The 27,116-nt window shown below is 37.5% G+C and overlaps 1 protein-coding gene and 1 long non-coding RNA gene across 2 annotated transcripts in view; one reads left to right on the forward strand and one right to left on the reverse strand.

Moving 5' to 3' along the window:
* Positions 1-227: 227 nt before the first annotated feature.
* The window catches only part of ptprna (protein tyrosine phosphatase receptor type Na), a 34,560-nt gene continuing 7,671 nt past the window's right edge, over positions 228-27,116 (forward strand). The window contains exons 1-14 of the mRNA XM_055216251.2: positions 228-532; positions 4,404-4,454; positions 9,064-9,174; positions 11,453-11,546; positions 11,718-11,865; positions 12,587-12,899; positions 14,350-14,475; positions 14,842-14,873; positions 15,628-15,908; positions 17,632-17,718; positions 17,829-17,908; positions 18,064-18,128; positions 25,588-25,797; positions 26,579-26,791. Of these exons, the coding sequence (XP_055072226.2) occupies positions 451-532; positions 4,404-4,454; positions 9,064-9,174; positions 11,453-11,546; positions 11,718-11,865; positions 12,587-12,899; positions 14,350-14,475; positions 14,842-14,873; positions 15,628-15,908; positions 17,632-17,718; positions 17,829-17,908; positions 18,064-18,128; positions 25,588-25,797; positions 26,579-26,791 (1,893 nt within the window). The 5' untranslated portion in view covers positions 228-450. The remainder of the gene's footprint in view (positions 533-4,403; positions 4,455-9,063; positions 9,175-11,452; positions 11,547-11,717; positions 11,866-12,586; positions 12,900-14,349; positions 14,476-14,841; positions 14,874-15,627; positions 15,909-17,631; positions 17,719-17,828; positions 17,909-18,063; positions 18,129-25,587; positions 25,798-26,578; positions 26,792-27,116) is intronic.
* Positions 17,850-18,160, reverse strand: LOC129452417 (uncharacterized). The gene is made up of 2 exons (XR_012358290.1): positions 18,043-18,160; positions 17,850-17,940 (listed from the first exon to the last, which is right to left on the reverse strand). It is a non-coding gene; the product is annotated as an uncharacterized lncRNA (long non-coding RNA).

Genomic DNA, 27,116 nt, shown 5'->3' on the forward strand with positions numbered 1-27,116 from the left:
GTTGAAGAAATATAGGCTACACCACATTTCATTGAGACCAACAACAACAAAAAAAACATCAAAATGCCATTTACGTCACAAGAAAGGGGACAAAGGACTGATAAAAAGAGCCAGTGTACATATCACATATCAAAGAAAAAGATTAAAGGACTCCACATAAGTCTCTTGGGCTCGCTATGACGCAATTGCGGGTCTCCGCCACATCTCAGCAGGCAGAGCGTGACTCCCGCTCCCGGTCCGCGCCATATTTTCCGTACAGCCGTAAATGTCTTCGTGTGTTTATGATTGCCAAAAACCAAAGCCCACATTTAATATCTCTTACCTGACGCGCCCATCACTTGTGCTACAACCCTTTAGCACAAGCCTGCGGCAACGACAGACAAAATGTGGATTTAGGTTCCTGACGGAGGGCGAAACAAACAACGCTTGCTGACTTCAGTCCTGTGGATAATGAACATGATGCATCCAAGAGTATGGAGAGCTCTGTTTATCATGACCGTATTACACCACCTCGGGATGGCAGGCAAATACGGTACGTATAAGTAGCGTGAGAAAGTCTTGGTGAGATGTATGCAAAGATGCACACATCGATTGACAGCATTTCAGTTGCATGGCATATGGACTATGAGACAGACATTGTGCACTGGTGTGGATTTGAAGGCCTGTGTCAATTAGTTGTCTGGATGTTTCTAATTTTACATCTTTGTAGCCACTTGCAAGCGTTTTGAGCAAATACAGCAACTCGCTCTAGCTCACGAGCTCTTTGTTGCGTTTTAATGACGTGGGATCAAGATGCTTGGTGTGTCTTTGCAATCTTGAGTATATTTTGTATATTCTCATGCGTTGTTTGTATAGTGGTCAAGTACTGACACGATAACTGATTTACCAGGACACTGTAATTACTTATTTTTCACATGCAACAGAAGTTTTATTGGTCTGAATGGTAAAGCGAACTGTTTCCAGTCATCACGCAACTGGTGTTACTGGGCTGCCTGGAGACAAGCCGTCATTCAGTGCATGGGAGCGTTTCAGCACCACGGAGAGGGGCAGAATTCAGATTAGTTTATTTTTCAAAGCATTCATCCATTTCGTGTTTTACAAGCTTTAATTCCCTATGTCCCTTTCACCCTGTTAGTAACAAAACAATGTTCATTACTTTCCATCAATTCTTTAGTCAATAGAAACACCATTTTCTTCTCTCTCTGTAGTATCCTTGGCGACACGTCGGCGAAACGGAAATAGTGACCCCAAGACAAAAAAACGTGCTTCTGAATCATATATGTCTTATTAGAGTGCGTATTGATTATCTAGTACCACTTTGATCCGTGTGCTTTTTCCACAAGTCTGCTGTTATTTCGTTTATTCCTGCGTTATTCGTGCTTATTACGCGGCGGTTTGGCAAACCTTGATTTTGATTGGCCAATCGCGACATTAAGAAGTGGGTTATTCGTCAATAACAAACGCTGAAACTGATAACACACAACATCCGGGTAACGCGAGTCATCTTGAGCTGTGCTATTTGTATGGATCCGCTGTCTCTCATGCTTGGCTTGAATTTGTTACAAATGAGCCAACAGAGTATTTCAAATCAATATTTTGTGTCCAATTATTTACTCATGTGGATCCAGTCGGTTGTTCTTGCAAAATAAACCCAGGCAGGGTGATTATGAAGCCAGAGGCAAAGCAAACACCCCTACTTGTACATTTACTACTGTAATTTCAATATGGTAGGGCTAAACAGCAGAATTTTCATTTACTTAAGTGGGTCCAAAGGTCAGGTACACTTTCAGAATAAAAGGTACAAAAAAAGTACAAAAGTTGTCACTGTGGTCGTACCTTAAGTACACTTTTATTGTGCAGTTTGGTATATGGTACACAATTTAGTAGCTCAAAGGTAGGCTACATATTTGTCCCAAATGGTACATACAGTATTAGGACCGTAATTAAAGGTACCGTCGCACTGACAACATGAAAGTGTACCGTATAGTCTTTGACTTGTTCATCTTTACTTTGTCCTTTTTGATGTCACTAACAAGGGTGTTTGCAATCCCCCCTGACATTTTTACACCCACCTCCCTTTTATAACAGGCACTTCTGTCTCTCAATTTATGACACTGATTGCTTGTTTTGGGAAGCAGTGACTCAATATGTCCATATGCTAGCCCACACTTCAGGAACAGGAATGTGCTGAGAACATTAAAATTCATCTAGTGCAGTTGTTAAAAAGTAATGATTATGGGTTAACATTGTTTAATGTATAAACTCCTTGATATGAATAAACAGTATATTAATTTTAAAAGAAAACATAATGCATTGCAAAGATTATGCCAAACCTTTAGGATGACATTTGGATTTAGATTTAATAGATAATACTTTTTTTATTGTCGGCTGGACTTTTTTTTAGGACATTGTATTTAAGATAACATTTGCAATGTGTGGTTGTTTGAGTATTTTGATATTTTTGTGTCTTTGATATCAGTGCAGTTTTTATTATTATGAACTGTGTCTGATGCTTTTGTGTTTTTTACTAACGTGGTGACTCAACAATCACAAATATGGAAATGTCAGACTGACTAGCTATCATGTTTAGTTTTCTACATTTTCTGACTTTTAAAGACCAACTAAAGTGCCTTGAATTGCGCATATTTGTTTATTGTATTGACGTAATTTCCCTTGAAACAATTAGGGTGGGACACATCAAAAAGCCAAAAGCGTTTAGTTACCTCCCAGCCTGAAATCTGATGAGAAGCTGATGTGTAGAATGACGTCATAAAAATCACTGGTCCTTATTTGCAGAAGTCAGAGACTGTAAGTTAACTAAAATATTCTCACTTAAATTCAAGAAACTTCCATTTTGATTTCATAGAGACTTTAAGGCTTGTGGAATTGAGCAGATTTCTCCATGCTATTCACCTTGATTCATATCATTTATATTATAAGAGGTTGTTTTTCTGTTGGTTGCTGTATGTGTGTGCTTCATAACCTTTAAAGTGTCTGCATCTGTTTTTATGCCAGTTCTGGCTTTGTTCTCCCCCAGTTTTATCAGCCTTTGAGGTTTTATCTGTGTTTGTCCTGCTCGGTTCCCCAGACAGCAGTGCAGTTGGCCAGCCTGGTGTTTCCCACACACACACTTCAGACAAACATACACACCCATATACACAGTCAAGCACAGTTAGGTCATGCTCACTGGTAGTCATGTTGCCATTTTTATTTGATCAGCTGCGTTCAACACATGCCAAGATCTTTCCTCCTCATTTCATCAGCCTACGCAGCAGTTCTGCATCTTAAAAAGCAAAGCTATCTGCTGCCATTATAGGCCATAATGAATAAAGGACTCTTGTTATTGATATATAACTTATTCTTTAAAGCTCACATAACACACGCTGTTTCTGCATTTCTGATGTTAATCTGGAGTACCTATAGAGTAGTATTACATCCTTTATATCTCCAAAGAGTCTTTAGTTTAATCAGATTTATAAAAGAAAGATTAGCTTTACAGATTCTTTCCGCTAACGTACGAAAAATGAAGAAGGAGGAGTTACTACCACGGGAGGAGCGAGTCATGCAACACTATACAACACTGTTTAACTTATGATTCACTACATGTTCGTGTCATTTATATAATATGCACGTGCCTAGTTACAACATAAGACAGAAGTCTTACTTACCGCATGCAATCATGACCCGGTTGAGACTTTTCAATGAAATCCAGCGCATCAAACACACACGCAAAACTCCGCTGCTACCCCGGATAATAAACTATATCCATTGTTTTCATAATGCTGGCTTTTATCTCCTTACATCCAAAAACACACTTCTTCTTTCGTGCCATTGTTGAATTTTGAAATTAAACAAATCTGTGTCGCGTGATATGATGTAAGTTCTAGCGTCTCCTGCTGATTGGCAATTGGGCGGGGTTTTCCGGGGGAAGTGCCCATAAAAAGAAGTGATACGTATAGAAACCCCTAAACCGTCAGCTGGAACCGTAATCGAAAAAAACTTTCCAAAACTTGTACGAAGCCTGTCGAAGTGCATTCGGCACAGAAATATTCTGTAACATGCCCAACTGCTTTTTTGACACTTTTTGCCTACATTTAGCATGAGGAAACAACTCTATAACTGCGTTATTAAGTCAGAATGCATGAAATACCATTGAACCACCCCTTTAAATGTTTTTGTGTTTTAAGATGTAAATCTCATTCCAGAGACAGATCTCATTTTATACTAAAAGCTTAGTTGTAAGATTGGATATGTTGCGTAGGAAAGGTCACTTGGACACCATGAGTCTAGTGCAAAATAAATATGGCATAAAATACACAGATACAGTATTATTAATAATTGAAAACTCTTTGTAATTATAATGTAATCCTGCTTATTCTTCTTCTTCTCTGTCTCACATTTAGGCTGTTTGTTTGAGAAGAGGCTGTGCTCCAGGGAGCAGTTTTGCTCTGACGGTGAGTATCACACTAGAGGAGCACTATTGCATAGATGGGTGATTCTCACGAAAAATTGGTTTTAAAAATGTCAAGCATGAAAATGTAAAAGTTCCTTAAATTTACTTTTTTTCCCACCAGACATTGAAAAACAAAGTCTGGAGTAAATGGGAACATTCATTTAAAAACTTTTACTTATCATTTAACACTTTTTGTAACATAATTTAAAAAATTAGTCCTAAAAAATCTTATTACCGCAACAGTCAGAAAACATCAACACTGACATATTTTCAAAATGACATGACAAACCTGAAAGAACATAATTTGGAGATTCTGCACATGCATTGAAAATCAAAGTATTATGCTTCTATTAATTAAATTAACATTTAATAAGCATCTGTTGCGGTAATGATAATCAAAATGTCGTGTAAGCATTCTGACAAGACAATATTTCAAATTAACTGTAAAAAAATGATCTTACCTGGTAGCCATCTTGAAGTAACTGGTCCATGTGCTTGGTCACTCAAAATCAAACTTTATTAAAATTCTGTATGTGTGCTTAAACTGTTCTCAAAAAGTGTTGTGGAGGATGAGAACATCAGGCATGGACACATCATTTTCCTAATTTTTCTTCATTATTATTATACATGAATATTCAATAAATATTTTTTCTGTCATCTAAAGTAGTCTAGCAAAACATCCATTTATTTTTTTTCTTAATATTTTTGTGTTAATTTGATTAAATTACAACATAACGCATGTTCAAACACAGCCGGACACATTGCGGTAATGAGAATTTCAGCAGAAAATTAGATAAAATTTCCAATTATAAATTCTTATGTTGAAATCACACATTGTGCAAGGTAGAACACAGTATTGTGTTAATTCTGATGCTTTTTAATGTTACTATATTACACATTTTAAAGCTAAAATCATTAGTGCCGTGGTGTTTCAATGGTTTCGTGAGAATCGCCCAAATATATAAATCTCTGTAGTTCTGACACACATGGATAAGGGCCGGTTGATGTGCTTGTAGCATTTGCCTCTTTATTTCTTGCTTGCGATGATCATCATATGACACAACAGCTCTGCTACATCCTGCTAAGATGCAGAAGCCACATACACATGGCTAAATCATTTACACTACAGGAAGTTTCACTTCAATCTGTTCATATTAGTCGAACGTTGTGTTGGCGTATGGTGGAACAGGGATGGTATTTGTGTCAACACATTATGTAGATCTCAACTTAGAGATACGGTGTGGTCCAAAAGTCTGAAATCACTTTTGCAATTAACTGCAAAATATATTTTGGCATAATATATTTGAAATAATTTTTTGAAAGCATGTTTTCCTGATTTTTGTAGCATTGGCTGCCAACATCTTGCTTTAAAGACAGCATGCACTTAAATTCAAGATGGACTTAAAACCTGATATTGTACAAAAGAGTTAACAAGGCCAATGACACACATTTGCTTACAGTTACAGTGAAATAATTCAGCTTTTGTTTTTTTTAATTGTTAAAATAGCAAAATGACTACATGCAATTAAATGCACAGCCCAGTCGCACGAAATTACGTTACTATACTCACGTAATTTTTTGATTCTTTTTCGTGATACTGTCACGAATTTCTGTTTATGTGTCATTGTCATGTATTGGTTACTCAACTGTTATGTTATATTTTCTTACCATTTTCGCTTTGGTTTAGGGTTAGATTTACATAAAATGACATCTTTACCAAACCCAACTCTAACCCTAACGCTACGCGACAATGTTTTAAAATTTAGAAAAATAAAAAAATAGTATAAACCAATACTTAAAAGGACATCCTAATGCAAACACCAAATCTAACCCTAAATTGAAACGAAAATGGTTTGAAAATAGGAAAAAGCAGTTGAGTAACAATACGTGACAATGAAACATAAACAGAAATTTGTGATGCGATCACGAAAAACGGCGGAAATTCGTGACAGTATCACGAAAAAGAATAAAAAAATTATGTGACAGGTATATAATTTTGTGAGACTGGGTAGAAATGCAACACTATCCCACTGTGTGTTACATTTATTTTGATATCAGTCTTGAATAAACATTGCTATGTATATATTTTTTCTGTAACACTTTACAATAAAATTGTATTTTAATGCATTAGCTAAAATGAACTAACAGTAACCAATACTTCCGCAGCATTTATTAATCTTATCTCATGCATATACAAATACATATTTAAAACCAAAAGTTGTAACTGTTAACATTAGCTAATGCAGAATGAACTAACGTGAACAATTGTATAACTATAATTAACAAAGATTGTTATTGTTAGTTTGTGTCAACTAATGCATTGATGTTAACAAATACAACCATATTATAAAGTGTTATCTTATTGTACAAGACTGCAGTCATCTAAAAATGACTGAAATGATAGTTTTACATATCCCCTACTCGTCTCTGGGATTTACCTGAGCGTGTAGTACACAAGCCATGAGCCACTAGTATTCTGTCACCTGCTCTTCTCTCTCACCATCAAGCCCCACCCACCCCTGCTTCACATCCCCTTGGTAACGGTGACATCATCAAGCTCATGGATGCTGGGAGTACACCCCCTCAATCACTGATGACTCACAACCCTATGCTTACGCACACAATCACGTCTCTGCCGCACTCGTACGCACTCGTACATTCACATATCCACGCGTATACCTGCACATTCAGAAGCGTTGACAAAGACCCAAAGGTCTCTTTCAGATGCGTTTCATAACCTGGTCTTGAAAATACAATGACGTTTATCTGGCTTCTGTGTCTCCAGGCTCATAAACTGACGATACACGGGTGGATAATGTACACTGTATATTCATAGATTTATAGATAAAAACCAAATAGGTCTTTATTCATATTTATTTCTTCACTGTAAAAGATATTGGGTTGTTTTTAACACAGGGCTGGGTAACTATAGGAGAGAACACATTTCTAGGTTAAAATGACCCAAATAATGGGTTGTTTTAACCCAACTGCTGGGTTATTTTTCACATGGTTGATTAATATTAATATTTTTTATTTATTCAGTCTGATGGTTATTGTTTGCTGTTCAAGTTCTGTTTAGCAAAACGAGTTTATAGACTTTAGTTAGACATCTGGTTTATGTGAAGGTGTCCGTGTTACAGTGTATTACATGTTTATTAACAACATACATTTACTACTATATTCTAAAAAAACTGGGTTGGTTTAACCCACAGTTGGGTAAATACTGAACAGAACCAACTGTTGGGTTATAAATAAACATATGCTGGTTTTGACCCAAATGCTGGCTTGTTTCAACTTGTGGTTGAGTAACAGCAATCCAGCATAGGTTTATTTATAACCCAACAGTTGGTTCTGTCACACAACCATGAGTGAATTTGTGTTAGGATTAGGATTTGGTTTAGTGTTAGTTGCATGTATTATGCATGATGTTAATGATATTACACTAACACTAAAATTTTAATAAAAAAATGCTGGATTCTTTTGAACGCAGTGTTGGGTCATAAAGGGACAAATCCAGCCGTTGGGTTAAATTAAACTGGAAAATGTGTATATTTAACAATGGGCATACAGTAGCATACAGCAGTTTAAATTACAACCCAACAGGTTGGGTTCGTCCCTTTTGACTCAATATGGGGCACATCACAGTAATGCCATAGAAAAATAATAGTATATATAGTATACTATAGTAAGTGTAACATGTAACAAAGACATTTATAATAAAATGAAACCAGACATTTTGGTGAAGTAAATAATGAAAATAGAGCAATAACTTTATATCTTTCTTTTGATTTTACTTGTTTTATGGCTCGGCGCCAATAATATAACAAAACATTTATTAATTATGTATGTACTGTATGAATGTGCTAGTTGGACTGTGTCTGTACATTTATGTGTTAACTATTGTATGGTATGGCACAAAAGGAAATTCTGAAGAACACGTGAAAGACATCTGTCATGATTCTTTATGTTTACATTTTGAGAGAGGATGCATGCATGATAAGTTTAGTCTGTGTGCACTGTGTGAGTTACACTTTCACTTGACCAAAGCGAGGGTGTGACATCAGTTCTTCTGGGTCACTCCTGTTACGATGTAATAATCTGCTGTGTATTTTCATGCCCCAGGTCAACTGATCTATCTCCCCTGTAGTCCTCTCACATCTCCATCTGTCCTATAAATAGCCGTGAGTCATGTTGATGAAAGACCTGCTCTGGGAGGTAGAAAATGGTCGGGTTTGTGCTCATACAGTATGTGTTAGGGGATCAACTCAGTCCTTTTTTTAAACCACATAACTGGAGGTTTAGTCAGAGATGAGTCAGTGGTTTATGTGTAGGAAGTGAGTGTGTATGAGCGTGTGCGCGGGGGCTGAATATCCTATGGGTGTTTGTTATCTAATTTTTAATTTATGGGATATTTTGGTTGTGGCATTTTGATGTGTTTACAGTCACCATACATTAAAATAATCTCTTTTAGCGACAGTAACCTTTCAGGATGCTGTAGCTCATAGGCTAATAATTTATTTTTGGTATCATTTTATAAAGAATGTTTATCTAGTGTAATTTTGGATAGCTGTTGAATCTGAACGATGTGTGTGTGTGTGTTTGTGTAACAGACAGGCTCTTTGGGCAGTGTCGGAGCTCCAGACATGATCAGGTTCAGTACCAGGTCTCTGTTCCTGTTCTTCAGAGGCTACAGGAAGTGCTCAAGCAGTTAATGATTCAGGGTATGTTAATCACACATACACATTTAATTATTTAATAATTTTTTTTATTAATTTGTTTTAAATTAAAGGTGGGTTACATGATCTCTGAAAGCCAATGTTGAAATTTGAAATCACCTAAACAAATACGCCCCTACCCCAATAGAATCTGGACCTTCTTTTGATAGACCCGCCCCACACGTACGCAACCCAGACAACGATGTTGGTTAGTAGACACGCCCCTTACTGCTGATTGGCTATAAGTGTGTTTTGGTACTTGGCCCCACTGCCTTTTCCGAAGTGTTTTTCAAAAATCATGCACCCCGCTTTTAAAGGGATAGTTCACCCCAAAATAAAAATTAGCTAATTTTACTCATCCTCATACTCAAGTGATTGTTTTTTGTAAGGAAACAATACATTATAAACTTTGGCTATATGCGTGTTTGAAGGGTTGAGGTCAGGTGAAAGACTTTGCCTCAGAAAACATTTAATAACTGTAAGGATTAGTTTTTGATTGATGGATGCGCTTAAAAATGGGGCACTATCCATTATAAATCTGAAAAGATGATGCACTGTAAAAAATGCTGCAGTCCCTACTGAAAAATCCAGCTAAGACCAGCATAAGCTGGTAGCTTTTTTGCTGGTTTAAGGCGTCAGGAGCTGGTTTGAGCTGGTCCTTCCAGCCTGGCAAAGCTGGTCAAGCTGGTGGGTCAGCTGGTCTTACTGCCTGACCAGCTAAGTCCAGCTAGACCAGCTTAAAAATAGACCAAAACACAGCTAGACCAGCTTGCTAGACCAGCAATACCAGCTAAAACCAAGCTGGGAGACCAGCTAAAACCAGCTCACCAGCTTATGCTGGTCTTAGCTGGATTTTTTAGTAGGGGTGTTGCGTGCAAATTTAATAAAAGTGGTTATGCACGTTAATTGAACCTACAATTTTAAGTTTTTGACAAAAAATGTTGACATAACTTATAAGCAAGTTAAAACTTAATTTGTTAAGTTAAAGTCAAACAAAAACTTATGTTGATATGATTTTTTTTTACTATGTGGCTTATAAATGGGGTAACAGATTTATTTACTGGTATTTATGTTCATCACTACTTGAATGTGGTTTTAAAATGACTGTAGCTGACAACACTATTTTTGCTGTTTTTAGTAACACATTTTTTGGCCAAGCTTGTAACAGTGGGTATAGCTTTACTTAAATATAAAATAAATTCAGTAAAATTTTACCTCTATAGGGCTTTTACCAATTTTGCATTGTTGCAAAGCAGCTTCACAAAAAAAACATTGTAAACAAACAGTAGAGGCATAAGAAAAAACAGTACATATATAAGAAAAATAAAGAAATGGGGAAATTATAAAATACACTGTGTTATTACAGTAGATGTACTGTACTTTAGCAGTGCTAACTGTAAAGATAATTGTAGGATTGTAATCATATTGTAACACATTTAAACATAACATACATAACATGCTGTCGGATATAGATTACAAAAAAAAATTATGGTGGAAGTACAGACTAGACAGCAAAGCTTTTCGCATTAAGCATTGCACTTAATCGCTAGGTCTATAGGAATGAATGTACTGTTAAAATGTTTATCTTAAGTGCACTGTAACTGAAAATGTAAATGCATAAATATTAATATAAACAAACATTTCAGAGAATTCCAATATTTGACACCTTATTGATTTTTATGAATTCTGGAAGTTTGTAGAAAATAAGTACTTTCAGTTGCTATCTGATTGTGAATGTTTTACGCATAAGATCTAAAGTAAAAAACAAGCGATTGATTACATTAACATCTCAGTGTCGAGCTGGATCGATCGTATGCATGATTTGGCATCTAAGGTTTCATACAGTACTTGTTTTCAAGGTGAAAAGCACACCCACACCAAAACACACACTGATTTACTCTAGTAATAAAGCCACTGATAAAACGCTTACTCTCATCTCACTGTAAAAAAAAGAAAAAAAGTTTATTTTTTTAAGTTTTGACTTGTAATAACTTGACATAACTTAAAAAAACTGTTGAATTGTTTAACTTAATTTGTTAAACGTATTGCGGAGGATTTTCTTTTTCTGGGTGGATCATCAAGACTATTGGTCCTCCTAGTTGTCAATCAGGAGTGTTGCGCAATTGCATTTTTTTTAAAAAGTGGAGAAGGCGGTTCTTTCTATAATTCAAGAAAATCCTCCGCTACACCTTTAAGTTAAAGTAACATAAAAATATATGTTGATTTGGGATCATTTTTTACAGTGGGTTTGCATGAAGTGTTTGTATGTTATGTGTGTGTGCAGGATTCTCCTGGCAGAATGACATCACCCAGCACATCATTGCTAAAGAGCTGAGTCGTATTCCTCACACGCGCACACAAAAGACCCAGAATGCACAGTGAGTACCAGTATATCAAAAACAATCCAATGATAATGTTCATAATGGACCATATCAGATCCATTAATAAATACAGTTTAAGCTATTATTGCTGGAAAACCTAATAACAGTGTCAGACATCATATGAAATAAACCACCAGATCTTTAGTGTTTATTGACTGCATATTGTAGGTCATCACAGCCCACAGCTAAGAAGGGTTACACTAACTCTGAACCTGGACCAGCTCAGAGTTATATGGACTATATGATCTTAGACCCCCATCAGTCCTCCTCGCTTCGGATGCAGGCCCTGCCTATGGACCCATATTCATATCTACAGGTACAACTTTTGGTGTTGGGTTTACTCTTAAGGATAATTATTGTATTTAAGACAATACCTTCAAGTTTTGAGCTACTGAACATTTCCAATAATGGTACAAAAAAAAAAGAAAAATTAATCCATGACCTATTAGTGGGACATGTTGTCACACTACATGGGGTAAGTTGTCACAATGGAACCTGTCATTAAATAGCCCCTTATAAGGTTTTCATCACAACTTAAACATAAAAACAATTACAATATCGAGAAAATAATTGAATTGAAGTTGAATAATAATATCCATTTAAAATACAGGTTTAAACTTGCCCCTACTTCACTATACCTCTTATTTTTCAATCCCTCAATAAGATCTACTGTACATTAGTAATGTTTTCTAATATATTCTAGTATGATTTTATTGTTAAGCTTATTTAATATTACAATTGAGTTTGAGGAAATGATTCACAAAAAAATATTAAAATTTTAAAGACTCTTGAACTAGGTGTTCAAAACCAACATGCAAAGCAATGCTAGACAAACCCCCCTTTTTGTAATTTAATCTAGCCTCTAAACCTGTATAACTAAGATATTCGCTGTCTGACAACTATCTCTGGCCTTCCCTGTTATATAAAAAAGTATGTATGTGCATTTGTTCCTGGAAACTAGCATGAGACTCCATGCACAGATTTACTGATCGTTCTCAATGCCTGTTTAATTCATTGTTCTCATTGTTCCTTAACAGGATGACATGACCCATTCTCTCCATCCTCACACCAGTGTGGGGGGATACCAGCGACCCTCCTCTGGAGCCGGATCTCAGCAACGAGACAGAGATCGTCAGCTCCTGGAAGATGCTCTGTCTCTTTATCTCTCCTCCTCACAACCCTCTTTTCGCCACAGGGGGGCAGCAGCCCTCCCTGCCGCCCCATACTATGAAGATCTAGACTTTCCATTGGAGTACGGAGAGGACTACACCCTACAGGAGCAACCTAGCTCATCCCAGCACACTAACAAGAAAGTCCCGCAGGACTACAGCTCTCTCGCTGGTCTTGATGGTGAGTTTCAGTCTGATGTCATGTCTGTTAGCTTTATAAGGAGCGGACAGGGATTATCCCAGCCCCAGACTAAAATGCATGAGCTGCCTTCATTTAAAAGCACATATATCAGTGCCATTGTTTTGTCTCAAGATGCACATCAGTATTGTTTTTTTGTAAGGTTTGTTTGTAAACTACTTAAAGGTGCTCTAAGCCAATTCACGCGTTGTAGACCATAAAACATTTTTTGTTACATACTGTAAACATCTCCTCACTATCTGCTTGCTACCTGTCCGCTGATCAAACTGTAAAAAAACGCGATCTCTGTAGACAGCCCAGGCTCCACAAACTGCAATAAAAACACAGTGGCCAAACCTAGCACCACAAAACAAAGAGTTCCAGCCAATAAACAACAAGAAGGATTTGGGGGTGGGGGTTGGTCGCGTTCATGAAAGCACGGAAGGGATAAGGAGGGGGAGGAGTTAGCTACGCTCCGTTTGTTTGAAAACAGTTCAAACATCAACAAAAAGTGACGTCACACAGATTCGCTTAGAGCGCCTTTAAAGGAAAACATCAGTGTTTTTTATATTTTACTATGTTCTTACCTCAACTTAGATGAATTAATATATACCTATTTTTATTCAATGCGTGCAGTTAATCTTTGTACAGCGCCTCATGAATGTGTTAGCATTTAGCCTAGCCCCATTCATTCCTTAGGATCCAAACAGAAATGAATTTAGAAGCCTCCAAACACTTCCATGTTTTCACTATTTAAAGACTGTTACATGAGTAGTTACACGAGTAAGTATGGGGAAACAGCACTTAGTTTGCAGCACTTCAACCTCAGGTGCAGTAATATTGATGGCTGTTTGAGCAAGAGGGGGAGTAGTCAGGAGTGATGATGTTAGTGCGCGCCGAGGTCAAAGTGCTGAAAACTAAGTGCGCCATACAATATAGTTCTCATTTTTATCTGCTTAAAAAATCACCACGTTTATTTTGTGCTATCATACATCATTAAATGTCTTTAAATAGGGAAAATATGGAAGTGTTTGGTGGTTTCTAAATTCATCCCTGTTTGGATCCTAAGGAATGAATGGGGCTAGGCTAAATGCTAACACATTCACAATGCGCCGTTCAAAGATTAAGTGCACGCATTGAATAAAAGAGAGGTATGTATTAATTTGTCTAAGTTGAGGTAAGAACATAGTAAAACATTTAAAAAGCTGGTGTTTTCCTTTAATTTAACTTATATAACTAAGAGCTAGACCTGGATTAATCTATACCCTATCCAGGAAACTGCCCCTAAGCTTACAGCTTTGTTGAAAGTTTGAAATGTAGCTTGTCATGGTATTTATTTATTCATTATTAGTTATTTATTGTTTTAGAATCAGAGTTTGACCTTTGTCATATGATTCAATTCAATGCAAACCACAATTTTACTGAGGGTTTGTATGTTGCCTGTTTGTTACAGATGAAACACTGGCTCAGTTGGGACGTCTTTCAGAGGGTTTTGGGGTGGACCCACGAGACCTGAGCCCTCAGCAAATAAAAAGACTCACTCTACTGCTACAGCTCCTACAAAACATGGAGAACACAGGTGGGATATGGCATAACCCTGAAAGATGTACAAGAGCACATATACAGAAACTTAAAAATATAACCTAATGTATTAAAGTAGTCCGTGGGTGTTATTTAAAGCCTAAAGTCATTATTTACTGAATATCTTGATCTTTTGTTGTGAAACAAAAAGCAATATCCAGTTCAAAAAGGTATCGGTCTTATGATGAATTAATCAATTCATAGAAAAGATTAGACACAAAATAATTGTTTCCAAAAATGTGATTACCTTTGCGGGTTGACATTTCCTTTAGCATGCAAATCTTACTTTTCAATCTGAAGTATTTTAGATAAAAGTATGGACAAATTACTGTTTAATGTTTTTCTATATATCTTTCTTTCTCAGATCGATCACCTGGGACAGTCGCAGTTAAAGAGGTGGGAACAGATTGCTATTTTAATATTGATGTAAATGCTCAAACAACCTTCAGTCACCTTCAATATAAATATTGCTTTTAAAGGTGCAATGTGGGATTTTTAGAAGGACCTCTTGACATAAATTATATATAATAAACATAACTATATTATCAGTGGTGAATAAAGACCTTACATAATGAACTGTATTGTTTTTATCTACATACACCTTACATGGAAGTCTCCGCCATGTTTCTACAGTAGCCCTTAACGGACAAACTGTTCTACAGAGCACATTTTGTCACTACATTGTCTCAGACAATGACATGTTTGTCCTGTGGCGGCTACCGTAGCCTCTCTATGTGTTTATAAAGAGAAGGTGAGCTGTGAATTAAGCAGTTGGTTCCAATTTACAATGTCACCACTAGATGCTGCTAAAATCTACACAGTGTACCTTTAAAGCGCCACTTTGTAAGACTGGTTCACGGCTCCCCTGTGTGGTTGAAAAGCACTATTGTTTGTTATCAGTATTGTAAATACTGTTGTTGTATTGCCTCGCCGTGGGCAGGGCAATACACGTGATTTTGTTGACAGAACCGGTGAATGCAGAAAGTCATATGGATACCATGTCAACCAAGGTAAAGTAGCCCATGGGGCTGTAAGTAGCGGGTCCATGTGATCCGACCCGACCACACAACTTACAGAGTGTGGTTGTAGCCGCTAGGATATATAATAAAATATTTTTATTTAAAAGCATACAAATTTTGTTTCTTGACAGACGATTGTAGAAGGTAGTGACAAAGTGACCCAAAAAGGAGGCAAATCCACATCACCTGTCTCAGCTTTGCCCTCTACCCCAACATACCAGCGGGCCTCCACTCCGGCCCCATCCACACCGGATCCTGTGACCGTGCCTAAGAAAGACGGTGAGAGCACACTGGGACCCACGCTGTCAGCAAAAGATTTGGATTTGAAAGAGAAAACAGACAGTGTCTTAAAATCAGCTAAAGATGGAGCAAACAGCAGGGAGGAATATGGCTACATTGTCACTAATCAGAGGTACGAGTTTCATTAGTTTTAATGACGTGTAATTTACTTTACCTGAAATGTTCTCTGTTGGAGATATTGAACATTTTTAGACACAGTCCTCTTTTACTCCGCAAAGGCTGATTTCCGGTTGCCATGCCCCCCTTATACTTTTTGTTCAATCAGCCATTGAACTTTTACTTTCCTGCTTAAATGTAATAAATAATAAACATTTGTATACATAATAGATAGGTTTTTTAAATAGCAATGATGTTATAACTCGCAATGTTATGAAAAACCTGGAAATACCAGGAAATTATTTTTGGAGAATCTATACATTTATGATGTTCGATCTATATTTAATTTATTGCATTTTTATAGTTATGCTAAAATATAACTCAAATATTAAAGGATTAGTCCATTTTCTTAAAAAAATCAGATAATTTGCTCACCACCATGTCATCAAAAATGTTGATGTCTGTCTTTGTTCAGTCGAGAAGAAATTATGTTTTTTGAGGAAAACATTCCACGATCCTCTCACTTCAATGGACTTAAATGGACCCCAACACCCAACACTTAACTCAACACTTAACTGTTTTTTTTCAACGGTGTTCCAAACGACTCTAAACGATCCCAAACGAGGCATAAAGGTCTTATTTAGCAAAATGATTGTCATTTTTGACAAGAAAAAAATGCACTTTTAAAACACAACTTCTCATCTATCTCTGGTCCTGTGACACGCCAGCGCGACCTCACGTAATTGTGTAATGATGTGGAAAGGGCACATGTTACATATATGAAACGCACATTTGCGGACCATTTTAAACAATAAACTGACACAAAGACATTAATTAGTATCATTTCACATCCAACAATGTCGGAACGGTCCTCTTTCTCCACACTTGTATCCGTCATCCGTGACCTCTTGACGTTATGACGCATTACGTAAAGTCGCACCGGCGCACCACACGACCGGAGATAGACGAGAAGCTGCGGTCCAAAAGTGCATATTTTTTATTTTTCTTGTCAAAAATGACAATCGTTTCGTTAGATAAGACCCGTATGCCTCTTTGGGATCGTTTAGAGTCCTTTGAAAAAAAACCTGTTAAGTGTTGAGTTAAGTGTTAAGTGTTGGGGTCCATAAAAGTCCATTAAAATGAGAAAAATCCTGCATTGTTTTCCTCAAAAAACATAATTTCTTCTCAACTAAATAAAGAAAGACATCAACATTTTGGATGACATGGTGGTGAGTAAATTATCTGGATTTTTTTTAAAGAAAATTGACTAATCCTTTAAATGCAGGTTTTAGAGGTCAAGTCTCAATTTAGAAAAAAGTATTTGATCAAAAGGGGAAATTCATTGGTTAACAGTCCTTGTTTAAATTTAGCAAAATGTATGGGATTCATTCAATTTACTAATTTTTTTTAAGGTAAGTGGTTGCAATCAATTTAGCTACATTTAAACAAAAGTTTTTTGTTTTGTTTTGTATTTCTAATTGTTTTGTTTAAATGTAGTTTAAATAAATTGATTGCAACCACTTACCTTAAAAAAATTTAGTAAATTGAATGAATAATTTTTTCAGTGTTCCTACTTTTTTTATCACTTGTCTCATAGATTTTTAGAATCAGAGATATGAATGTGCATTATAGTTAATATGTCTAAATGTTTCTCAAAATTAAATAATTATTTATTTCTTAAATAATTTATTTCATAAAAAATGAATGTGTGATTTGTCTTCCTTGTATTTTTCCTCCAGTCCTTTAAGTCTGTATGATGGGGTGAAGCTCTTAGAGCGTCTGGCAGAGCGAATTCATCTCTCCACGAGCAGTTTCATCAATATAAGGTGAAGTGTGTGTGTGTGTGTGTGTGTGTGTTGTTTTCTGGAGAGAGAAACACTGAAAGATCAGAAAATAAATGAAATGAGAAATCTATATGATGTGCTCATGTCTGCAGCGTGGTGGGTCCAGCCCTGACATTCAGGATCAGACAGAACGCTCTCAATCTCAGCGCTGAGGATGTGGCCAGTAAAGCAGGTGAGTGACAAGCCCCCGACTCGGGCCGTTAACTGAAAGAGAGATAGTTTGGTAAAAAGTAACGGTGTCTTTTCAATCGTATCCGCTCATTGAATTGATTAATTATACAATTTATCGTCAGCTCACATACAAACCTCAGTGTTTTGCCATTGCAGTAGCCGAGAAGAATTTCCTCGAGGGAGAGACGGGTTTGAAAATCATCCAGACTGGAGTTGGGGAGGTAAGCGTCTCTCTCTGTTTCTCTCTGTTTCTCTGTTTCTTCCTGTGTGTCCTATCCGCAAAAAACCGCAAACCCCCGCATTCACTGTGATCAGCAGGTTTATGGATTAGTGATTATGTTAACTGGTTGGTATAATGAGCCACTCTTTCCTTGTCAGTCAGCAGCAGAATTGCCCATACAGGTCATTATTCTCCACATAACAGCCCTCATCAACCAAACCCTGAACGTTCTCATTGAAATTCATAGATTCTACAGTTTGTCCATCTATTATGTACAGATCACGCACCGTGATGTAATTCGTCGTTCTCATGAATCACTTTGGCGTTAAACGCCGCGCCGAACAAGGAGGGCATTTCAAACCAAACGTTTTTTTTTCTTCCCCGAAATCTTCACCGTTCATCTCTTAACTGTCCCTACTGTACGGTTGTCCCGTCTCAAATCCTCAGCGTATTTCCCCCCCGCTGCGCCTCATTTCTCTCCCTGACTCATTCTTTCTCTCTGTGTCTCATGCCATTCTCCTCGTTGCTATTCTTTGGGCCCTTCTCTTTTTGTTGCCTCTGTTTTTGACCCCTCCCCGTTCCTTTCTCCCCCACTTTCTTGGGTGGCTTTTGTGCTCGGCGCATATTGAGGCGTAGCGCTCTCCCTCGCCGGCTCCCTTTTCACTTTGTACAGCTGTTGCGGGCCCTTGAATGCAGAATAATGTCTTTTGTTGCATCCGGCTGCTCATATTTTTAATTATTCTTTCTTGTGCCATTGTGGGGCGTGACACTTTCTATGCTCTGAAGTGCACGGCGTATGCGCGAGCGAGGGTGCGTGTGTGCGTCCCTATCCTTTATCTTATAATTTTCTCTCTCTGCCTTGGTAATGAGACCTGCTTGCACCTGACCGTTTTTGTCCCTCTTGTATCGAGGGGACAAATGCTTTTCTGCACAGGCAGTTTTTTCTCACTTTTCTCCGTTTGTCAGTCTCTTTCTTTGCTTTCTATAATGAATTCAAGTTTTTCCCTCCCACGGCGACATACACAGCAGTGTCCTTTTGGTGCTCCCGCTGAGATTGATGGCGATACTTTTGGAAATGCGTGCTCGGACGTGTAGGTTCTGTGGGACATCGTATGCTAAATTATGTTTTAAGGCTTTAAAGTAACGAACATAAACTCATAAACTTTATTCATCATCACACCAAACACTTATTATTCTATAAATCATCCGCAGATATAAATCATTTCGCATATTCTCCGTGGTCTCTGCATTCTCATATATCTTCTGTGCTGCGATTATTCCAGATGTGAAAGCTCAGGATTTATGTCCTTGCCAAACCATATTACTTACAAACCTTTTTTGGGCCCGTGGCACTTTTCTTACACCCCATTCGTTGTACCCCCTCCTGCTCCTGTTGCATTGGGCCTGTTTTCTCTCTCTCTCTCTCTCTCATGGACAGCCTATCCAGGGCATCACTGCCACCCCTCACCCCACCATTTCACCATCAGCAACATGTGGAGCTGTCGCTACGGCAACGCCGTTTGATGTGACAAGTGGCGGCATTGGTTGAATGGGGCTGAGAGGCAGCGAGGCCTTCATACGAGTCGGACACAGCTCTCGGGGAGCTCTCTCACTCTCCCCTCCCTTTTTTCTCCTTTCCATTTTTCACTCATTTACCTTTTCGCTCCGGCAGAACCCACATGGCACTCTTTCCCTCCACTTTGCCGGGGTAGCTCGAGCTTTGCTCGTCCGACCGAGATGCTTGGACTTTGAGTACGCTTGAATGTGAGACTAAAGACGGTCCTGCGTTTTTCGTGGCGTGTGTGATGTAAAAAGGTTTGCGGTCTGAGCAAGATGTGTGTGGGTGAGTTCTGTTTCACTACAAACCCTCTTCATCAGTGATGCTGTAGGCCTTTGTACTACATAGATGCTGAGATGTTTCATATTTTGCTGTTATTGTGTTCATGGCTTGTTGTATGTAAACGTCATATTTATCATCATTCATATATAAAAATAGTTTTTCTTTATGATTAATGGAAAATCTATGCTATGATCTATACGCTGTAGATAAAGGCTTCTTTGCATAGTCGTTGAACATGCAATGCAAATGTGGTTTGATAAGGCATAATTTAGTCATTTATGAAGAGGATTTCAAAACCTTCGTTTGTTTCGTGCATACAGAAGTAGGTTAATTGCATTTAATTTACTTGTCGCTGTGTTTAAACGGCACTTATTTATCTAAAAGCACTTTGATCGAACCATAAATCATTGGTGGTGCAAAACTTTTTCTTTTTCTTTACTCATGAACTCTAAATTATAATACCAGTTAAAGGCTTGGATAGTTTGCCATGAAAAAACTATAATAAGTGGATATTTTGTGTATAAAAAGTGTTTATTTTATTGAACGTGGGTATGAAGATAGATCTGTCCTGTAAATGTTTTTCAAAATCCTAAAAAGTTTAACATAAACCACCCTGACTAATGATACTGACTTTTCAAATTTTTCAAATCAGGTTAAATTTGTAAAAAAGTTATATATTAAAATAACCAGTTCTCTTTCTCATAATATACAGGGAAGGAATAAAGTAAAATGAATCTTAACATTTTCTACTTTTTTAAAGTTTATGATAATATCTGTGTATACTCAAATGCAGGCAAAATATAGTATTTCTGCTTCTTCGATTACATCATCATTCATTCATAACAAAAGATTTCAAATAAAATGGATATTAAACCTAAGTAGGCATAAGTGTCCCTTGTCAAACTCCCAAATATTTGGAAAATTATACGAATGAAATGCACCAGATAAGAACTAAATTATTTAAATTTTTATCACAGTTTTCTTGGCTATATAGGCAGACGGTATACAGATGTGTGTGTGTGCGTGTGTGTGTGTGTGTGTGTGCGCGCTGTGTGTGAATGAGTTTAATGAAACATTTTTTTTAAACCTTGTTTTTAGGAATTGTGTGCTATGTTGAATAGTGATGTCAGGTGAAGTGGTTGCTGTGGTAACAGGGCAGAGCAGGCAGGATGAGTGAGATGATGTAATCCATTTGTAGCCATTGCAGGAGCAACTAAGTTCACACTATTACTTAGGGCTTCATGTGCTTATAATCAATTGTATTATTGTGAGGAGAAATGTCTGGAATAAACTGGCTGTAATTTTTTACAATACTTTACAGTAAATACCCTTTTTTTGTATCAGTATTTTATAGTTCCCCTTTGCAGAGTATCGGGAACAATAATAATTGTTTTCTGTCTCTTCTATTTCAAATACCAAGGATTTCTTTTTTGTCAAACATAAACAACTGATATGAACTGATATGTCGGTTGCTCGAAAGGTAAAAGAGAGCGAAAGAATGATCCATTAGAAACACTTCCCAAAGGTTTATAGAGGAGACTTAATGAAAAACTGAAATTTACTGCACACCCTCTGCTGTGTAATATAAAAGCGTAGACGCCACAGCAGCGATGTGAATTTCCACGAGTCACAGTCTGAACGCTTCTATCAGATAACCGCGCTCCTGCTGAATTGTAAAATCAATTCACAGGGAGTGAACGGAGCAGAAGATACATAATGGGACGGACAGGCTGATGAAATCTTAGATCGGCGTGAGCCGCACCATTTCTGATTCTGACATTTCGGCCATGCCTGAATTGCCCATTGTGATTCAAAGTCAGAATCTCCTGGTGATCTTTGGCCCCGAGATCGTCCAAAACAAACAACTGCGTACACAGCCGTGCATTTGTGTGCATCTATCTGCTTTTTTTGGGGATGGGGGTCAAAGTGCTCGGTGGAGGTCAGAGGGGTCATGGGGAATGGTGAAGGGGTCCTGGGACCCTGAATCCTATTTTCCCGCTTCTTGAGGAGCAGATGTTTGAATTATGCTTCCTCAGCTAACAGCGTATTGTGATTCAAATGCATGTTTGTTTTTGTTAGTAAGTAATGCACCAATGGATTTTTTGGGGGGGATACCGATATTTGTTAATTTTGTTATAAAACACATGCATTAGGGTATACTAGCTAGTTTATTGCTACATCATCAAATAATTGTATTGAACGCAGGTATGATCCATTAAACAGAACGATATTATAAGAGATTTTATTTAGTTTTGGCAACTAGTTATGTTATCCATATAATACAACCCAGTGCCTTAACACAGTTAATTTATAAACCTTTTTATATCTGCTTTTTAAATGCAAAAGTTGATATGCCAATGGTTTTAAATTGATCAAGAATCAGCCAATAACATCTCTATTTATAAGTGTATAAATATAAAAAGTGTGTTTTACATCTTGTATGTCTCCTTTACAAAAATAGTTTTTTGTATTACCCTCTCTGGACCCCCCTATACCCATTGAACCCTATAATCGTGCTTTCCTTCCAGTCCATCTGATCAGTTGCCTCCTCTCCCGCTTTTTCTCCTCTCAGTCTCCCGGTTTCTCCGCCTGCCCCTCTCAGACCTCGGGGGGCTTTTGTACTCTTGTCCTAAACCAGCTCATTTTTCCTGCGCGCTCCTGTGCTCCATTCTAAAAGCCTGTCACTCTTCCTTTCGGGGCCCCTCCAGAGTAGCAGGTGAGGCGCCCCACACCCCTTATCTGCTCCCCATTGTCCTTCAGTCCAGTCGCGCACCCTTGCTTTCGACACCGCCCCACACCCCTCCCGCCACTCCTTCAATCTCCACACCGAAACATTCTTCTGGCTTTTCAGACGAAAGGGTCGAATTTGAGTGGGAACAAGAGGGACGTAATGAAACGTGCGAGGAACGAAGAAGGAGAGCAGCGAGGGAGTGGGCGTGAGGAGGACAGAGAGAGATGGAGAAAGGGATGGAGGGGGGCGTCTTGACCTCTTTGTGGCAAGACTTAAGTGCTCATTCACTCACTCTTTTCTTTCGCTAGCTCAGCTTTAACGGCTGGTTGTGTGCTGCAGAGTCTCTTGTTGAGATGTGGGGAGGTTTCAACCAAAAAGTTGATTCAATTTAAGGAACACTGATTACAAAAACCAGCGGATGCTTGTGTGAAAATTGGAAGTGCTTTACGCAGTTATTTTCACACGAAGAGTTTTTGGGGAATTTAGTTTTAGTAAAACACTTTACAATAAGGTTGTATTTGTTAACTCTAGCTAACATGCAAGTATCAACACTTTATTATTTTAAGTTCAACATTTACTAATACATTTTTTTTTAAATCAAAAGTTGTTAACATTAATTTATGCACAATAAACTAACATGAACAGTTGCATTGGCATTAACTAATATTAACAAAGATTTATAAATGCTATACTGCTTCTTTATACCTACAATTTATCTCTAGAAATCATATTGGTTTAATAAATTCAGTTAATGGTTGATTTTTGGTTGATATTAACTGAATGTTTAATTATTAATTTAATAAAAATAATCAAATTGCTAATGTGTATAGAAATCATGCAGTTATATAAATAAATAAACTAAAGTTGTATGACATATTCCCTTAAAGGGACAGTTCACCAAAAAATAAAAATTCTTTCATCATTTACTTACTCTCATGTTGTTACAAAGCTGTAAAAATTTTCTGATGAACACAAAAGAAGATATTTTGAAGAATGTTTGTAACCAAACCGTTCATGAGCCCCATTCACATCTATAGTATTATTTTTTCCTACTATGGAAGTCAATGGTGCTCATGATCGGTTTGGTTACAAACATTTCTCAAAATATCTTTTCTTGTGTTCATCAGAATAAAAAATACAGGTTTGTAACAACATGAGGGCGAGTAAATGATGAAAGAATTTTCATTTTTGGGTCAACTATCCCTTTAAGGCCTTAGCAGACAGGCAGTAATAATTTAAATAAATAAATAAAATAATGTAAAGAAACATCACTAGTTAAATGTTTAATATTAATGGTCATTATATGAATGAATAACATTCAGAAAATGTAATCTTCGAGTCGCAATGAAAAAACTAATTTGTTTTGGAATACTGGTATTTTTTAATAAATGACTTATCTGTAAACTTCATTGTTTAAATTTTTTTTTAATAACAAACGCAAAATTCCACTGATCCAATCAGTCCTCGTTGGACGAATTCAAGTCCTGCCCTACTTTTTTTCATTTTTAAAAGACGTTTTACTCGGATATACATCACCACGGGAAAACAAGACAATCGCTACTTCCGTTTCATGGCGACTTTCAGAATTTAGTAAACGAAAGCTGATAGAACCACCAAACAATCTGCATCGATATCGGCAGATATCAGTTTGATAATCGGCTATCTGTATCAGTGGAAACATATAATATTGGTACATCTCTATTATATAGTGTTCTCTAAGCTTTGCACATATAGAAAAAGATATTTTAAAAAGGTTTTATTTACGCCCCATATTGTTTCATTGAATGATTCAGGTGTTGTGATGACACCACATCTCTCCTCCATCCTTTCCTTTCCTCACTGTGATTGCCATGTATTACATTGAGCATTCTGCTGTTGCCATGGTTACGCTATGGCCTGTCCTCCCCTGCTGAGGCTTCCAGACACCATGGCAACACCAACAGGCAGGGGTTGGAGACACGGGGGCAGAGGGCCGGGAAGACGGGCGCGTGACATCAACAATCATTGCAAGTCATTGCATTCGTTCTGATTTCCATTGATGCTCCTTAAGTACAGAGTGTGAAAGATAAAATAATAAAAGCGAGCAAGAGAGTCGCCTCGGAGTGATTGACCCTGTATTGTGTGGGGGATTTCCTTAATTGTTTACTCGCTGGCAATTATTCAGAGGGGCGGGCGGGTCAGTGACTTTTTCTAATTATTTCGGGGTGTTGAGAGGGGCTGGCACGTGCCCTTGCGTGTCTACGAGATCCTGTGTGAGTTGCCAGGGTAATTAGTAGCTGATGATGACATCCAACTTGTTTACACAAACAGAGAGAGGGAGACGAATGCGTAAAGGGGCGAGAAAGTGTAGGGTGTATGCAGAGAGAGAGATCACACGAACGCTGAGTCTTCACATCCCCCATTTTGAAACATTTTATTTCTAGTAGGTTGTTGTTCTCAGGAATCATTCATGAAGTTCAGTTATGTTTTGTTGAACTGTGTGTCATTGATGTTTCTCTTTAAAAAGCCTATATGAGACATAGACAGAAATCATTGACATGCAGTTGGGGGATAGAATGACAAAATGAATGTGTATGTGAAAGCTCAGATCTGTCTTGGGTGAACGTAGAGAAATGTTGGTATATTAAAATCTGATTTGTGAGTGTAGACCTCAAACTTGGTATTTTGATTCTTGGCAAACTGGAAAGATCTTTTTTGAAACTGTAGATGAGATAAATATGAGGTTACTGAGGAAACTAAGGAGACTTTTAGCTAAAAGTCTCCATTCATTCTTCTTCAAGTCCATCTGTCTGTCTATCTATTTACTTATTTGTGGAGAAAAGGTCAAAATCTATATGGGAATAATAACATTTACAGTGTTTCTCTTTCTGATTTTGTCTCTCATCATAGAGGAGCGAGGGGCGCGGCCTGCCCCAGGCCACACGGGTAGGGGAGGGCTCGCGTGGAGTCGTGCTCACAATGGTCGCCATGGCATGTGTGGGCACGGTGTTGTTGGTCGCCTTGGCGATTGCCTGTCTCCGTCACCACGCCCGTCAGTTGGCCTCGGGCAAATTAGGTCTGGGACCAGAAGCCGGCGCAGAAACTCACTTTGATTACCAGGTACACTGTTAAACACGCACACAGCAGCTTCAACACAGATATAGACAGAGAGAGAGAGAGAGAGAGAGAGAGAGAGAGAGATACACAAATGCAAAAGTTGAATCATTTCATATAGTACTTATTAATAATTTTATTACCATCCTCTCTTCAGTATGATATACTATATTTAGAATCTAATTTGTATAAATGTTTAATGACATTCATATCTTTCCCTGTTCATCAGTAGACATATAAAGCACACATTTCAATGAATACTGTATGAATACACAAAAATTATTTGCCTGCATACTAAATGTGTAAGACTAGCAAGTGTTTATTAAATAAATCATCCATTCATTTTGTGTAAGGAATTGATACATAATGATTATTACAATGTAATTATGATATAATATAATGATTAATAAAATGTATAATGTTTCTTACAAAAATGTGTTATCTTACATAATGTAAAAACCATTGTGTGAAAATATAACCTTGAAAATCTTTAATATTGACTGAGTATAAGGACATGTCAAAGTTTGAGTGAAATCAAAATTTGATGCTCCTAATCTCATAATTAAATTATGAGAGTTTATCATGAAGACATAGTCATAAATGATAAGAATAATGCTTACTTAATAAGGAGTTTTTGTGACCTTCCTAAAATTGATTTTGTACTTGTCTGGCAGTGCGTTTGTGATTTAGCACATAAGTAAGATTTACATTAGTGATATTAGTAATCAGATCATAAAATTTAATTTAAAATAGATTAGTTATGACAACGTTCCCTCTTATCTTTCAGGAACTATGTCGTCAGCACATGGCGGCCAAGTCATCGTTCACCCGTACGGAGGCCGGCGGTCGACGGGGGACCGACACGTCTCGAGTCAGCAGTGTGTCGTCTCAGTTCAGCGACGGACCGCAGCACAGCCCCAGTTCTCACAGCAGCACGCCGTCCTGGAGTGAAGAGCCTGCTCAGTCCAACATGGACATCTCAACCGGACACATGATACTGGTACACACCCACAACATTAAACCTTGATACAAGGGGTCTCCAACCTTTTTGTGACCAATGTTCCACAATGGATAAAACAATCTTGAGAACTACTTGTTTGATAGTCTAATTAAAACTGTTTTGATTTCCTTGTTGATATGTTTAATCATTTTTAAATGATAAAACATATCAATGTTGGAGACCACTGCTTTATACAGTACCCAAAGATTCTCATTCAGACAACTTAATCTGCTATGTTTGCTGTGTGCACCTGTGTGGTATTAAACTATTTAACAATAAATTTTACATCATAATTTTAGCTGTGCAATACAAATCAGCCCATTTA

Source organism: Misgurnus anguillicaudatus, chromosome 17 (assembly GCF_027580225.2).
Source record: "Misgurnus anguillicaudatus chromosome 17, ASM2758022v2, whole genome shotgun sequence".
Lineage (NCBI taxonomy): Eukaryota > Metazoa > Chordata > Actinopteri > Cypriniformes > Cobitidae > Misgurnus > Misgurnus anguillicaudatus.